The 15,730-nt window shown below is 34.0% G+C and overlaps 1 protein-coding gene across 5 annotated transcripts in view; it reads left to right on the forward strand.

The window, feature by feature from the left end:
• The window catches only part of LOC130895003 (uncharacterized), a 39,299-nt gene that overhangs the window by 7,651 nt on the left and 15,918 nt on the right, over window positions 1–15,730 (forward strand). For 3 of the 5 annotated variants that reach the window (XR_009059417.1, XM_057802092.1, XM_057802095.1), the window contains exons 2-5: window positions 4,601–4,875; window positions 5,972–6,226; window positions 8,436–8,583; window positions 13,206–13,421. Coding sequence is in view for 4 of the 5 variants with exons in the window: in XM_057802092.1 (XP_057658075.1) it covers window positions 4,607–4,875; window positions 5,972–6,226; window positions 8,436–8,583; window positions 13,206–13,421 (888 nt within the window). In the remaining variant the exon portion in view is untranslated. Of the gene's footprint in view, window positions 1–4,466; window positions 4,486–4,600; window positions 4,876–5,971; window positions 6,227–8,435; window positions 8,584–13,205; window positions 13,422–15,730 lie in introns of those variants that run through there. The other 2 variants (XM_057802093.1, XM_057802096.1) reach the window with 2 other exon arrangements.

Here is a 15,730-nt window from a genome sequence, read left to right on the forward strand (position 1 = left end):
TTTTTAACACAACTGTATCCTCCTTTACTTCTAATCAAAACTTTAGTCTTTAAACCTGCTGTAATTTAGTTGATGACATTTATCGTGATTTCAAATGATAAGATTTTTTTACGAATTCGAAAAATTTATCGGAAACGAGTGAAATACCGAAATTTTATATGAACTGTTTCAATTTAACAAATGTTTGAAGTCCCTCCACTTTCTCACACCATGTTAATAGGTAATAAAATGTATTGCCAACATTTTACAACCGGCGTCTTTGTTAACGATCAACGATGTCGTTTGCCACGGAGGCAATTTATTAAAAGTAATCCGGAGTTATTAGGAAAAGTGGAGCTTTTACGTTTTACCGGACCGTTTTTCCAATTTTTATCGCCGTAAAAACCTTTTTCGAACTCCGAAGAAATATTTGAAAATAGGAATAGAGCTAAACCAGTCGAATTTGCATTTGTTAAGAAATTCAAAGATTTTCGTTCAAATACAACGTGTCGTTTTGAATTAATAACGCTATATAATTGGAAACTTAGGAAAACTACAAATGTTTTTGCATCTAATTCCTGTAAAGCTAAAAATGTGCTAAAACGAAAGAGAAAAAAACCTGAATATGACTCCGCAATGAAACAAAAGCAGCGTCGTGAAGATGTTTTCATCGAGTGTTGTTTTACAAAAAAAGCTGATTTTTTGTGCCGTTTCCTAACCATGGATGAAACGTGGGTCCATTACTTAACACCCGGAATAAAAGAACAATAAAAAATTGGACTGAAAAGAGAGAAACGTCTCCAAAGCAGACATAGACCGTTCCATCTGATGGTGGCGTGATGGCGTCGGTTTTTTGAGATACGCGTGGGTTTATTTTCATTGACTATTTTGAAAAATGACAAACTATCAACGATGAGTATCATGCGAACGTATTGCAACGTTTTTCAAAAAAATCCATTCCTCATTAAGCCTGTTTCCGCAAGATAATGCACCAGCACACAAATCCGTATTTGCAATGACCAAAATTGACGAATTAAAGTTGTAACTGCTATTTCACGCTCCCTATTCGTTAGATTTAGCCTCCTCGGATAATTTTATGTTCGTAATCTTGAAAAAATGACTCAGTGGTCGAAGATGTTTTAATATATAGGGTGTTCTATTCAAAATAACAAAGTTATAGTCGACTTCCGGTAGAACCAGAAGTTGGCCATCTTTAAAAATATTTGAGTTAAACAGATAGTATCCGAAAACTCAAACGTGGAAACTTTCATGACTTTACTATAAGTATTTTGTCATATATACAGATAGCTTTAACTCGTTGTGGGACACCCTGTATAGTGTAGCTTATGAATATAGTTTTTGTTTCTAGAAAAATCATATTTCATTATTATTATTAACTTGCTTTTAAATGCTATCCAATTTTCGGAAAAAGCTCTAAATCATTCGATTGTTTAGGAATCATGTTCGTAACAGCAAGAAAGTTGCTTTGGAGTTCAACTTGAAATACCCTAGACGTGATCCCACTACTCATGGAAGGTTCAACACATTTACAACTAATTATTTCACATCAATTTATGAAATAATCCTTTCCAAACTTGGACACTCATAAAAAATTTCATTCCCAATATTTTATTTTAATTATAGATGATTACTTTAGTCAAATTTATTAAGTCTAACTTTGTGATCATCTTTATTGAATAATCGAATATTAGGCACCTAACCTAACCAATTAACGAAGGTGGTACGTGATCTTAACAAGTCTAACTTACTAAAAAATTTAGATTACCAAATATAATAATAGATATAAATTTTTAATTAAAAGCATTCACAATTGTGCGGAAAAAGGGCTTTTACCGAAAAGGATATGTAACATTGGGACAAGAGCGTCGCTAAGGGGGGCAGAGGGCAGTTCCCCCCCCCTCTAGAGATAAAATGTAGCTAGCTGCAAAGCGACCAAAGTCCTTAGGCCCTGCGAGCAATTGACTTCATTATCCATTAATAAATTCCGCATCGCATGACAAATTAAAGTTTAATGTATATTGCAGGAAGTACTGAAATATTCAGAATTAACATTTTGACATCCGTTTTTAGAATCGCCGTCATTTTTATCACGACTATATCATGTTTGCAAAAACACAAGGCCTTTGAACAGAGTGAAAATATGTAGGTAGCATTCACGTTAGTTTTGTATAATTTGTATCCAATCTAGAGCTTTGGACATGGTCAAGTCTCGAAATTCACGTTAAAAGGATTTTACTTTTAATTAAAAACCACCGTGAAAATCCGGAAAAAGTGACAGACGAAATTATAAAGGAAACTGCTATTGTTGACTAAACAAAGTCGTAGAAGCAATCATCCAGCAGAAAGGCCATCATAATACTGGAAGAGGTCTAAAGTAATACTATACTTGGATTCAATTATCACCTCCTTTGAAGTACGTTTTGCTGAAGAAAACACGCCATCATTCGCATTATCTAAGTTACACCTGGTGCAGATGACAGCTGAAAATCTAAAACAAACTTGTGATTCTATTGCCCAGTTTTATGATTAACCGAACATAGAAAATGTTGTTGTTGATGTCCTAAAAGAAATAAATCCTTCTTTCCCGAAACGAAAAAAGTATTAAAAATTTTGATCGAACTGTACAGTAGAACGATCCTTTAGAGGCCTCAGAAGACCAAAAACATGGCTAAGAAGCACCATGGCAAAAGATCGCCATGATGAGTGTACACAGAGATTTGATAAATAAAAACATAAATAATTTTAATGAAAAAGTGGTTGAAAGTTTTGCAATAAATCCCCGCAAGTTATGTTTTAATGAAATATTATTTTTGTTAAAATAAATAATTATGATTGTGTTTAAATGTTTGACTTAGCTGCCGATGGATTGTGAAGTTTTATACATTGATGTTGATATTAGAACCGTTCTCATTAAAATCGTCATCGAGGCAAAGACTTCCAAAGTGTAACGCTTCATATTCTCGACTGTACCAGGCGTTCATATTTTTTATCCTCCATAGTATTGCCCCATTGCCCCTCTTTAGTCATAAGCTGGCGACGCCATTGCATTGAGGAGAATTTAGCAAGACTGGATAAGAAGTTACTAAGTGTTATTAATCATTTTAGTAACATTCTCCATAGATGAAAAGTAAATTATAAGAAAATAAAAACTGGCAAATAGCAAATTTAATTAATCAAGAACAAAAGTCCCATCTTAAAAATTAGGATTAACAAGATTGTTGTGAATCAAACACATCAATCAATAAGTCGGATTACTAAGAAAAATCATTTTTTTTGCAAAAAATCGATTTTATTCATCGATCTATTCTCCTTCAAGAGCAATACAATCGTTCCATCTTCTCGATGCCGTGCTTGCAGAAGGATTTGTCTTTTGCGTTAAAATTGGCTTCAGTTTCAGCAATCACTTCTTCATTAATGCTGAGTTTCTTACCGGCGAGCATTTTTTTGTACTCATTACTCAGTACTGACTGGAGGCCAGATCTGGACTATACGGTAGATAAGGAAGCAATTCGAAGTGTAAATCATTCAATTTAACCATCGTTGACATGTATTGTGAATCAGTGCATTGTCTTGGTGAAACACTGGTTATTTTCCTTGATTTTTGCATTCAAACAATACAACTATGTAGTATTCGATATTGATTGTCTCTCCCTTTTGTAGATAGTCGATAAACAATATTCGATGCGCATCCGAAAATACTAAAGCCATAACCTTCCCAGTATTTGGACGCCTCGGTGGAGTTCACTCAGATGATGAAGGTTTTGATTCCGGAGTAGAATGATAGATCCATGTTTCAACAATCATCACACATCGACGCAAAAAATCTGTTGATACATAGTTTTAAACACAATGCCTTCTGATATCTTCACGACATCATCTATCTCACGCAATTTCAATTTACGATAAGATATAACGAATTTGTACACTTTTTTTATGTTTTCTGTAGTAACCACCACAATTGGATGACTAGAACGTTTACTATCATCAGTGTCTGTACAACCACATTAAATTCAACAAACCAATGAATAAATGGTTCTTTTCGATGGAACAGAGTTACATGTTTAAAGCTATGGCTGATCTTGTTTTTCATCAAGAAACAATGATAAATTAACAAACGGAATTTTTTTGGAAATAACAAAATTAGCTTTACTTAAACGTCTATCACTTTTTTCTCACTAAGCGAAATGTCATGAAATTTTACACATAGCTTTTGACAGTTGCCATCTATGTGTCAGTGATACGACTTATTGAGTGATGGTATAAGAACCCTGTCAGATGATGAAGAATCAGTTTTCGAGAAAGAAGGAAATTATACATAATCAGTGGTAATGACTAGCAAGTCATCTCAATCCAATAACTTACAAGATTCTAAAGAATGACGGAATGCTGTCATTACACACTCGTGAATAATATAGTACCATTGTTGATTAATTTAATTTGGCAAGTTGTCAATGTCAAGTCATATTTTGATAAAAACCAAAAAAGGTCGAAAATTTAATATTTCTTCCTTTTTATAAAACCAATTTTCAATAAGAAATGACCTAAAATCAAAACAAATTATGAAATTAATCAAAAATCATGTTTTTTTCTTTTGTTGTAGGGTAATATGTCCCGTCATCCCCAATATGAATATGAATATCCTGCGAATTACGAACAAGATTATTATATAGACGAGCATGAAGGATTCATAGCCGATTATTCTGATAGCGATTGTTTAGCCGATTTACCGCCACAGAATTTACATACTGTACCGATATCTTCACATGTAAGCGATATATATGGCGAGGATTCAACTATAGTACCAGTTAAAGTAGTACCTTTGAATAAAGCGACAAAATTGGTTTCTAAACAACATTCTGAAAAGTTTATTCAAAAGTGAGTGGACTTTTTAGTTTACAAACAATCAATGGATGTCCCAATAGTTTTGACCCAACATATTTATACAGAGTGTCTCACTACGAGTTTAAACTATCTGTTTATGGCAAACTACTTATAGTGAAATCATCAAAATTTGTACGTTTGAGTTTTTGAATAGGATCTTTTCAACTAAAATATTATCTACCGGAAGTCGACTGTAACTTTGTTATTTTGAATAAAACACCCTTTATATCAATACATTTTTGAAATCTTCGTAAAATTTTAGTATACTTTTGTCTAAGAACTAAGAAAATGCATACTTTTTGAGTTATTGATTTTTTTGTAAAAAATTTGACTGTTGCAGACCCAATTTAAGATACCCTTAAAGATATGAAAATAGTTTCTGTTCGGTGGCTCTAGCAAGGCCATATTAAAAAAAATTTCATTCTTCATAGTGTGTATAAAAAGTGTTTAAAATTTAACTTCATAAATATCAAATTTCTTTATTCTTTTAAATATAATCACCCGATTTTTTCTATTTTAATGCAACGGTAAGGTTCAGGTATAGCAAAGTATACATGAATTTGCTTTATTTTCTACCCTTGAATGCATTAAAAAACGGGTGGTTCTATTGAGAAAAATGAAGAAATTTGATATTTATGAAGTTAAATTTTGAACAGTTTTCATACACACCCTGTATAAAATGGAAAATTTTTAACATATATTCAAATACGTCTAACCTTGTTCAAAGCATTTGTATAGAAACTATTTTCATATCGTTAAAGGTATCCTAGTAAAAAAATAATTTAAAAGGGTCTGCAACGGTCACATTTTTTACAAAAAAAATTAATAACTCTAAAAGTATGCGTTTTTCGGAAAAACTTTTCAGACAAAAGTATACTAAAATTTTACGTAGATTTCAAAAATGTATTAATATACAGGGTGTTTTTTTCAAAATAACAAAATTACCCGGAAGTCGGCCATCTTTGAAAATATTTTAGTTGAAAAGATCGTATCCTAAAACCCAAACGTAGAAATTTTCATGAATCTACTATAAGTATTTTGCCATATACAGATAGAAAGCTACTTTATAAAAAAAATATTTCCCTTACAGATCGTACTGTGATAGAAATATGATGAACCAGTCGAGTGTACCAATATCCAGACCTTGTTATTCCGACGTACGCGACCATTCTACTTGTTTTTACCCTGTATCCACGGCATCACAACACGATGCTAATTACGGTACGAAAGCATTCCGAAGTGCATATCATAATTACGAAAATATCGAACATTTCAATTGTCAAAATTGTCACCCCCCAAAGCCGATGAACCACAAAAGACTTCCAATTACTGTAAGAACCCCAAAGTAAGTGACAAATTCGTTCTTATTATATATTTTGGTCCAAATCGAAGTCGAAATGATTGCACACATTTCAATTACTTCACTAAAGAGGATTGAATAAATAAGGATAAAGCAGAACGCACAATGAATCAATTTGTAAGGTATGTAAATAGCTAAGCACGGAATCGGATTCGTCAACTCGGTGCGGTCGACTCAAAACAGTCAGGACTGAGGGGTAAATATATTGGGTAGATGGTATTTTATATTAATATAATCATTCTGATATTTGGTAGGATCTGTACTCATTTTGAACTATTCCAAAAATTCATTCTCGTCCCTTAGTAAGCCAGGAAATGAATGATAACCCTGTCTATATGCTTAGTGTGGTCCATGACTTCCTTCTTGGCCTCGTAGAGGATATATTGAAAAATTTTTAGCCTACTATAGAACCAAACAAAATTTCAATGTCAAAATATTTCATTACTCAACACATTCTCCTCTTAATTGGATACATTTATTACAGCGAGTCTGCAACGTCTCTAGACCTTTCAAAAAAAATATTTCTTCTTGTTCTGCAAACCAGTTTTTATTACCTCCTCGTTGGAAGAAAATTTACGACCTTTTAAACTTCTTTTCTGTTGAGAAAAGAGATGATAGACGGGCGGAGTTAAATCTAGTGAATAAGGGGGGTGTTCTAGTAATTCAAATCCTAAATCACGAATTTTTCGCGTGGAAATATAAGATTTGTGAGCAGGGGCGTTGTCCTGCAAAAACAAAACACCTTTGGATAGCTTTCCGCGTCTTTTCCCTTAGAGTGGTCAGTAATGTCTAATAGTAATCTCCAGCTATTGTTCTACCCTTATCCAAAAAATCAATCATGATTACTCCATGGTAATCCCAAAAAACTGAAACAAGAACTTTTCCAACAGATTTTTGGACACGAAACTTCTTAGGTCTTGGAGAATCAGAGTGTCGCCATTCCATCGATTGTTGCTTTGTTTCTAGATCGTAGAAAGGTACCCATGTCTCATCCATAGTAACTGCTTTAAAAAATCGAGCACAGATCGAGCGCGATGCTTCTACCCTTGCACGCTTTTCGTCAACATTTAAACATTTGGGGATCCATTTTGCAGCAATTTTTCTCATGTCCAAATTGACGTGAACAATATGATAAACGCTTTCGTATGAAATATTCAGTGCTTCAGATATCCGTTTTAGCCCAATTCGACAGTCTGATAAAATCTTGGCATGAACTGCATCGATATTTTCGGGGACTGTCACAGAAACTGGCCTTCCCGATTGGTCATCATCTTCAATGGAAAATTTACCTGTTTTGAAGCTTGCAGTCCAATTTTTCGCAGTCGCATACGAAGTGCATTGATCACCAAGGGTATTAAACATGTCTTCGTAAATCTGCTTACCTCTTAACCCTTCTAAATACAGGTAGGTACTTGGTGATGGCTCCATACTCCAATTTTTCGATTTCCACAATTTCGGTGGACATCTTTTTTCTTTTAATTTATCGCTTAACTATGGTTTACTATTTTAACGTCAAATTTTACACTAACACTTCTAATAATTTATTGTTCGTTGCTATGGTAACGCAATATTTTGTTTATGCATGGAAGAAGAAGCAAGAGTTGGTGAAAATAGAGTGACACGAAGCAATCTATAGCAAATCAGAGTACATTAAGACAACTCCAACAAACAATTGTAAATCGATTTCATACATAGTTGTTCTTGACTTACATCAGTTTTAAGCATGAATATGGAAATAAATTTTCCTGATTACATCCGAGAATCGATTAAAAACTTTAACGAGTGAAGGAGTTGAATCCAAGCGCGAATTGAAAAAATAATTGTACCCAGCTCATAACAGTAATATGAGTTACAGGAAGATATAAGATTTCTTTAATAATACCACGCGAAGAAACTGAGTTTAGTTGTTGCTAATTATCATTTCTTACCATATATGGGAAAAAGACATCTGATGATCATGTTTTCTTGATTAGATAGTTATTAATAATGATAAGATATTCATTAATAAATGCTAAGCATCATCGTTTTGAATATGCCACCACTAAGCAGCAATCGACTCAATTTTAGTCACTACCTTTTAAGGGTGATATCTGGGAAAGGGGTGGGTTGAGGAAATTTTGTTATAGAAGCAATCAACTTCCGAATTTAGAATCTATACTCTTATCCATGTTACTATATTAGTTTATTTGTTCAGATATTACAGGAAATCCTTGACGACAGGTGTGTTCAAGAGACCTTCAGCTCTTTGTTTACCCGTCGCCGTCCAACCCGATCCCAATGTAATTCGTCGACCAAAGAAATCTACGCTCACCGAAAATGTTTATGGAAACCAAGAAACGCAGGTTCGTTAAGTAACTTTCTTTTTATTTCTCTGGTTGAACAATGAAAACTTATAAATAGATTTTTCTATAAAGCTTTAATTTATATTGATTACTTCATCATTATTTGTGATCAGATCTGAACATCCGTAGGAAAGAAGTATTAAGAGCACATCATTTTGATTTCTACTTTTGTAATAAGGAAAAAAAGAGGAAGTTTATTACTGATATAATCTTGGTACCGGTCAGTGGCAAGTTTTTTTTAGGCAGGGTGTAAGTTGAGACGCAATGAACTTGCGCAGGGCAGCACAGCGCAAGGGAAGGCACCTCGGGAAAACTGTGGCGTAGTTGAGACATAGTTTTCGTTACCAATTCACTGCTGCATTTCAACGAATTTGGCCTGTTTTCCCCCCTTTAAATTTTTCCTGATATGGATCACTTAAATTTGAGCTATGAGTCGAATTCTGATGACGAAGTGGTCCAAAACTGACTCACGGACAATTTGCGCTGACGAATGAACTCTCTAATCAACAATAATTTCCTTCTTAGCCGAGCTGTGTTCACACTATGATTCAACCTATAATTCACTACGAGGGATGCAATTCTCAACCAGCAATTGGAACTACAGAAAAATTGACTATTTTCTTCACGAGATTCCATTTTCCCTAAACACCGGTGCGAGTGTGACGCAGTTTCTGTGTGACATTCTAGTCTTACAAGGATTTCTAAGAAGCCTGATGAGGATACTTCAATGTTACGGTCCTGATTCACCTGTAGGGCGGCGCTTGAAACAGCTAGGAATAAAACTGACTTTTAATTTTCAGTAATTCTTTAGAAAAAGCGTCGAGTTTTATATTCATTATAGTATTATTAAAATCTGTTTTTCTGTGTGGCGGCTATTCATTTAAAATATAATAAAAAAGTATTTCAATAATCGATTAATCACATGGTCCTTCGAGCCGGATATTTGATGAAAAGCAAAAAATAAAAAAAAATACAAAAACTCCAACGGAGCAGCTAAATATTGTTCATAAGGCCGCGACGGAATTGCCTCCTCGCAGAGTATATCACCGTCTTCATCAGGATTTCAAATCATCGGTGAGCTTGTTCCTTTTTTCTCGTTTTTTTCTTCATCCATTTCAAAAATACTGACTCTATTAATTCATTTCGACCCACAATTTTGCATGGAAACAAAAATATTTCAATTATATATATTTTATCAATTGCAAGTTAAAAATAAATTTTCTAAAATCATTCATGTTTTTTGCCGTCTTTCTCCTCGAAATAGATATGCAGTAACTGATTGAGATCTCTCTCCTGTAGATGACAATTTGAGGCTAGGAAACGGAAAAAAGTCGCTGGGACCAAGATCTTGTCAATACGATATCACTTAAATGTAAAAAGATGCGTTGTCCTGTTAGAAAACCGTTTTAACTTTTTAAAGTTAGTCGATTAAGGAATCGCGATCTTAGCACCCCATGTATGGATTTTCAATTGACCAATTACACCATCTGAAAGGTCAGAAATTGGTTATCCAAGGTCATTTGGTTTTATGAATTGATCAGTGTTGGAAAAATTTTATTAAGGGTTAAAATTTTTCGATGTCATTCAGAAATTTTAGCACCTCATTAAATTGTCGTTACGCGCATGCTTTGGCTCTTTTCATTTTATCACTCACGCACAGCTCTTTACTATGAACCAGACAGGGTGGAAGAAATATTCTTTAATAGATAAGAAACTTAGACATATATATCATCACTTAATAAGTCGTATGACTTTTGTCTTTCGCCTCAAAATTGGCTTCAGTGTTAGTACTGAACTAATTTTTTACTGGCGAACATTTTTTTGTGATCAGCGAATAGATAGTAGACACTTGGGGCCAGATCTGGACTATATGGTGGATGAGAAAGCAATTCAAAACCATCTTTGCATCTTTTTGAGCAGGATTGCCTCTTTCAATTCACTGTCCTGAATGTCTTTTCATGTCAAGAGTGTACTAGTGGAATCAGGTTTCATGTAAAGACTGAAAATTGTTCATTCAGCGTGCAGATCTGTCTTCCTAAACTCAACCTGACGGTCGTCCAATACCTATTGGAGAACTTTTTGAATGGTATTGCTAGATGTTGCGGTTTTGGCCATCTCCAAACGCTACATTTCAATCAAGCTTTCTAAAATTTACTGGGTCATATATAATTGTGTGAAATCTATCTCCTTTCTCATTGGCGTATGTGTATTGCCTGTCAAAAACATATATTGAATGACAGCTCAATATTACTATTTTCAGAAAAATCTCTACAACGACTAATTTATACGATTGTTGACCTGCAATTAAGCACACAAAATGGCTGAAATTTTTGTAACAATCTCTCAAGACAGATATATAACTTAACTTTTATTTACAAGTTTAGGTTAAGCTCGGAAACTTTTCAAACAACCCTTGTATCTAACGTACTAGTTTATTAAGTCAGAACAATTTGATAGATAAGGAAACTAACAAAGTTTGAAGGACATACTATGAACTGCCTTTTTGTTAATGTATCTATAAACCAGACCCGGGAATTTTGATGGCAACTTATTGATTGATTAGATACAACAAGTTGTGCTCAAAAGCTTTGCGATTTCCTACATGTTATTACACGGATGAAGCACTTTGCTACTTTTCTGTATTTTTCCACGTAGAAAATAACTTGTTCCCTAAGTGAACATCTAGAAAGTCGCCCTTCCATCAAATGTCCTTGTGTATTTGCTGCACTTACAATTTGAACTGATTAAAATGAGAATGAACTTATACAGGACTGTAACGAAACTGGAAAATTCCCTTGTTGAATGTACAAAAATGACATTTTGCTCAATGTAATGACTGGCAACGTTGTGTGTACTTCTGGCCAATGAGTGAAGCTTTAAAAAAAAAGAGAATGATTAATCGACGATTGTCGAATTCACATTAACTTAATCGTGTCGTATATGTTATACACAATAATTTAAATTGGAAACGTACATGTAAAATCTAAATTATTGACTGATTTGACCCATTTTTAAAAATTTCAAGTAATAAATCATCTCCGGAAAGTTTTAAAGGCAAACTTCTGTACATTTAAGGTTTGTTTATAGAAAAACATTCAAAATGCTTCAAACAAACTTACGTGGAATCAAAATTCGACAAATCCCTAACCCAATAGACACAATAAAGTACTTCGTACGAGGGTTACTACTCAAGTTTTGAGATATGGCAAGACGAGTCAAATCTAACAAAAGTTGTTCGAAGCACTTCGAAGCAAATAGTCGCTTGTTTTCCGAGAATAACTGGACATGTCGCCTTCCTTTCATTAGGGCCAGATAGAACAGTAAATTCTGAATTGTACACTAGCATTGGTCTGCCAGAAATTTGCTGACAATTGTTCTGAGACTGAAAATATTTAGTATAGTTTTTTTTATTTCTATTTATTAAGTTGTACGTTAACCAACTATATTTTTCTACATTTCAATTTTTTCCTCATATAACTAAACGATGTTAAACAGTATGCAGTTCAATTCGAATAATTTGATTGTGTTTCAATACCTGTGAGTATTTTCAACAAATAATCATAATTTATGATAATTTTCTTCAGAATGTCTCTTTATGGCGAACCTTTTTCTTGGCATGTACAACGATCTAAAAATATATATATATCCATAAATTTTATCGAGTTAAACATGGAGTAGCTTTTTGTTAAAAAATCGATTGAAAAATTCATTTTTGGTATATTTACATTGTACAGGTTGTCCCTGTAAATGTTATGATTTCGCAACTATAAGTTAGGAATGAGGAGTATGAGTCACAGCATTATTTTCTCGTCATCTACTCACTCCCAAATTTTTTACATCAAGTCCAAGAATACCATGTATATTAATGTGAATGCTAGTTGAATACTTTACTTTCATCTTTTCGTTGCTTCAAAAGTTTATAAATTATTCTAAATTCGAATGCTCACATCAATATACTCCCCTCCCCTCGCCACACACCTTTACATACGTTTTTTCCTTTGATCGAAGAAGTGCTGGATGTCTTCTTTTGTGATGGCCTTTAATAGCTGTGCCGTTTTTTGCTTTACCGCTTCCTTCGACTCAAATCGGGTTCCTTTCAAAGCAGATCTTTTTCTAACCTTTCAAGTAAATCTGAGCAGACCCGTTGACGCAAGAGCTTTTGGTAAGGAGTCAGATTTTTTGGCACCAACTTCGCACAGACTTTTCTCCTCGTGTAAAATTTTTCTAACCGTGTCTTTATCGGCATTTACAGCCTCGGCAATCATCCGGATTTCCATTCGACAATCTGCATGCACAATTTTGTTGATTTTTGTCAATGTTCCGGAGTTGAAACAGTCACAGAGCGACCCGGGCGCTGGTCATCTTCAGTGCTCTCTCGGAACTCACTGGAGCGCTTACACCACTCAAAAACACGCACACGAGATAGAGAATTGTCCCCGCAGACCTCTTGCAACAATTTATAGCACTCAGTCGGAGTTTTTTTTAATTTAATGAGAAATTTGAGGTTGAGACGTTTTTTGTCACACATTAGATACTCAACGCACTACTCGTTTTTTATTACACCCGTCTAGAGCGCCCTCTAGGCGCGCAGTATAGTTATTTAATAGTCAGACCTTTTTCAGGTGATAAAGCCAGTCGCAGGTACACCGATGCTGAAAAAAATGAGCAAGGAAGAATTTCCTCATCATGTCGATTCTCAAGGAGATTTGAATAAAAATGTTGAAACGACGAATAAATCTTTTGACGATTACGTGGAGCAGATGGAAAAAACTAAATGCCGAAAAAAAGCATACGTCAAACCGGATATGACTAAAATCGCAAAGCTATTAAAGCCAAGAGTAAGTAATGAACTTGATATATTACCGAAAAATCAAACATAATACTCCTAGATTGTAATTTATGGACTTTTAAGTCAAGTGCACTCGTTGACGCTACTTATCGTGAAATATCATTTCACCAAAGATAATAATAATAGAAATCTGCAGTAAATAAATAAATTACAAAAGTATACAACAAGAAATAGTTAACCTAGAAATAAACGAGATTAAACAAGAAGCACTGAATATCGTAGAAAAAGTAATTCAGTTGCAATAAATTATCTGACAAAAGGGGAAAATTAGTAAACAGTGATGTTATTCTAGCAGAACTAAAGCGTTGCAAAAAATAAACGTGAAAAGACGTGCTTTAGTTGTACATTAATATCAAAGCTAGCAACTTGAGAAACCGTGATAATGACTCCGCTTCCACGCGCTTTAGACGTCAAAGTCAACCAACTTTCTACCTTTAATGCGCTGAACGTAACCTCACTTCTTTAGACTAGACTACTAGAAGAATATGAGAGTTGATTTAACTAACAGTGGTTTTCCCATTGAAAAACTACTTAACAAAAACTGGTGTTGCTTTTATAGCGTCAGCTGACTTTAATCTGAAGGATATTTTATTATTGTTGGACATGTTTATTTACTATGGATTTAGAAGTGGTATCTTGCATTGACCATATTGCGTTATCGAGAATAATAGGTAGTAAAGAACAGAACGAAATGAAGATATCGGGTTGAATTATATTGACTTCGAAATAGCATTTGTCTCGATTGCACAGATATAAAATACATCACGAAAGATAATTATGACAGCGAAACAGAAAAGAAAAGGGATTGAGACAGTGATGTGCACTGTCGCCAATCCTGGTTAAATTGTAATAGATTGGATAATAAGTAAAAGAGAAAATAAAAGGTAAGTACTGAATTAGAATCTATTTGAACAACTGGAAGACCTTATCAAATGTCTTTTAACGAAGAAAAAGATCACATGTGAAAGGACACTAACAGACTTCATAGAAATGCAACACCTGTTTGAAAAACATATACAGAAAAATAACAGAAACATATCGCGAAACAACAAAACCGAAACAGAATGTGATGTTAATATAAATTAAGCAATTTAAGCAATTTTACTATTGAGACAGCGTAGTACAAAAGAAGTACTGAAAATTACATCAAAAAAAGAGTAGGCCTAGCGTAAATCGTTGTGAACTCACAGTATAAACAAGTCTTCAACATGTATTTCAAGAGTCTGTTTCCCAATGTAGAATCTGTTTTGTTATACGAGGAAAAGTGATCAAAGATGTTTTAGAAAATTAAATCGTTCATCAACAGACGCCTATGAGTTATCTGCAAAAGATTCTGATCAAACAGGTTAAAGGAATTAACACTTTGGAACATAACTGATGAAGATAGAAGAAACATAACGATTACAAAGCGGAAATAGAGATTGATAATTCGTACACTACGAAACCAGAAACAAACTTAACCAGACAAGCATTGAATTATCATACAACTGACGCAAATGAAAAAGAGGCAACTTGTAAGATCATGGTAAAGAACCATTGAGAAAAAATTGCAACAGATAAGCCTAACATGGAAAGATGCTACAAAAGTGGTCAAAAGCCTGAAGAGATAGCACACAGTAGTTTTTTATTCTACGGTGAACTTCATGGAGAGGACAACGATGAAAGGAATTTTTCCGGCAATTCTATTGTAACCGAATCTCTACTACTAGTTTACAACCAACTATATGCTATTTCGGTGTAGCTTTAGTCAAAAACCGGCTGATAATAAGACCAATATACTTTGTTTCAATTGGTTTAACGAAATTTGAAGTGTAGTGATGAGAAATTTGCTGTACAGATGATATTCTGGATTCACAATCACTCGACACAGCTTAGAACTGTAACAAGCATTAGTAAGCGTCTCAAAATTCTTGCTAAAAATATTTAGATTAAACAATAAATCCTAGTTCTGTAAACTTGCCATAGCAGTCCGATATGGGAAGAGCATCTCCATGTCTCGATTGTTCAAGAACCTCTCGACAATAGTTTTCCAACTGTTGGTTTGAGAAGAATGTTCATATTCTGTAACCACTTAAAAATCTTGATTTGACGCAATTGAATTTTGGAGCCATATAGTGAGACGTAGACTATACATATGTCTTAACCGCGACATGTCATGCTCACAGTTTAACCTTTTATATATAGGGTGTTTCAAAACGTTCGCATGCGAGTTATATCACTGCATTAAGCGAAAAAAATCGATTAAAAATTACCAAACAATCACATGTCTATAACGCATAGATTAATCGCAAATTAACA

The sequence above is a fragment of the Diorhabda carinulata genome, chromosome 6, assembly GCF_026250575.1.
Source record: "Diorhabda carinulata isolate Delta chromosome 6, icDioCari1.1, whole genome shotgun sequence".
Classification (NCBI taxonomy): Eukaryota; Metazoa; Arthropoda; class Insecta; order Coleoptera; family Chrysomelidae; genus Diorhabda; species Diorhabda carinulata.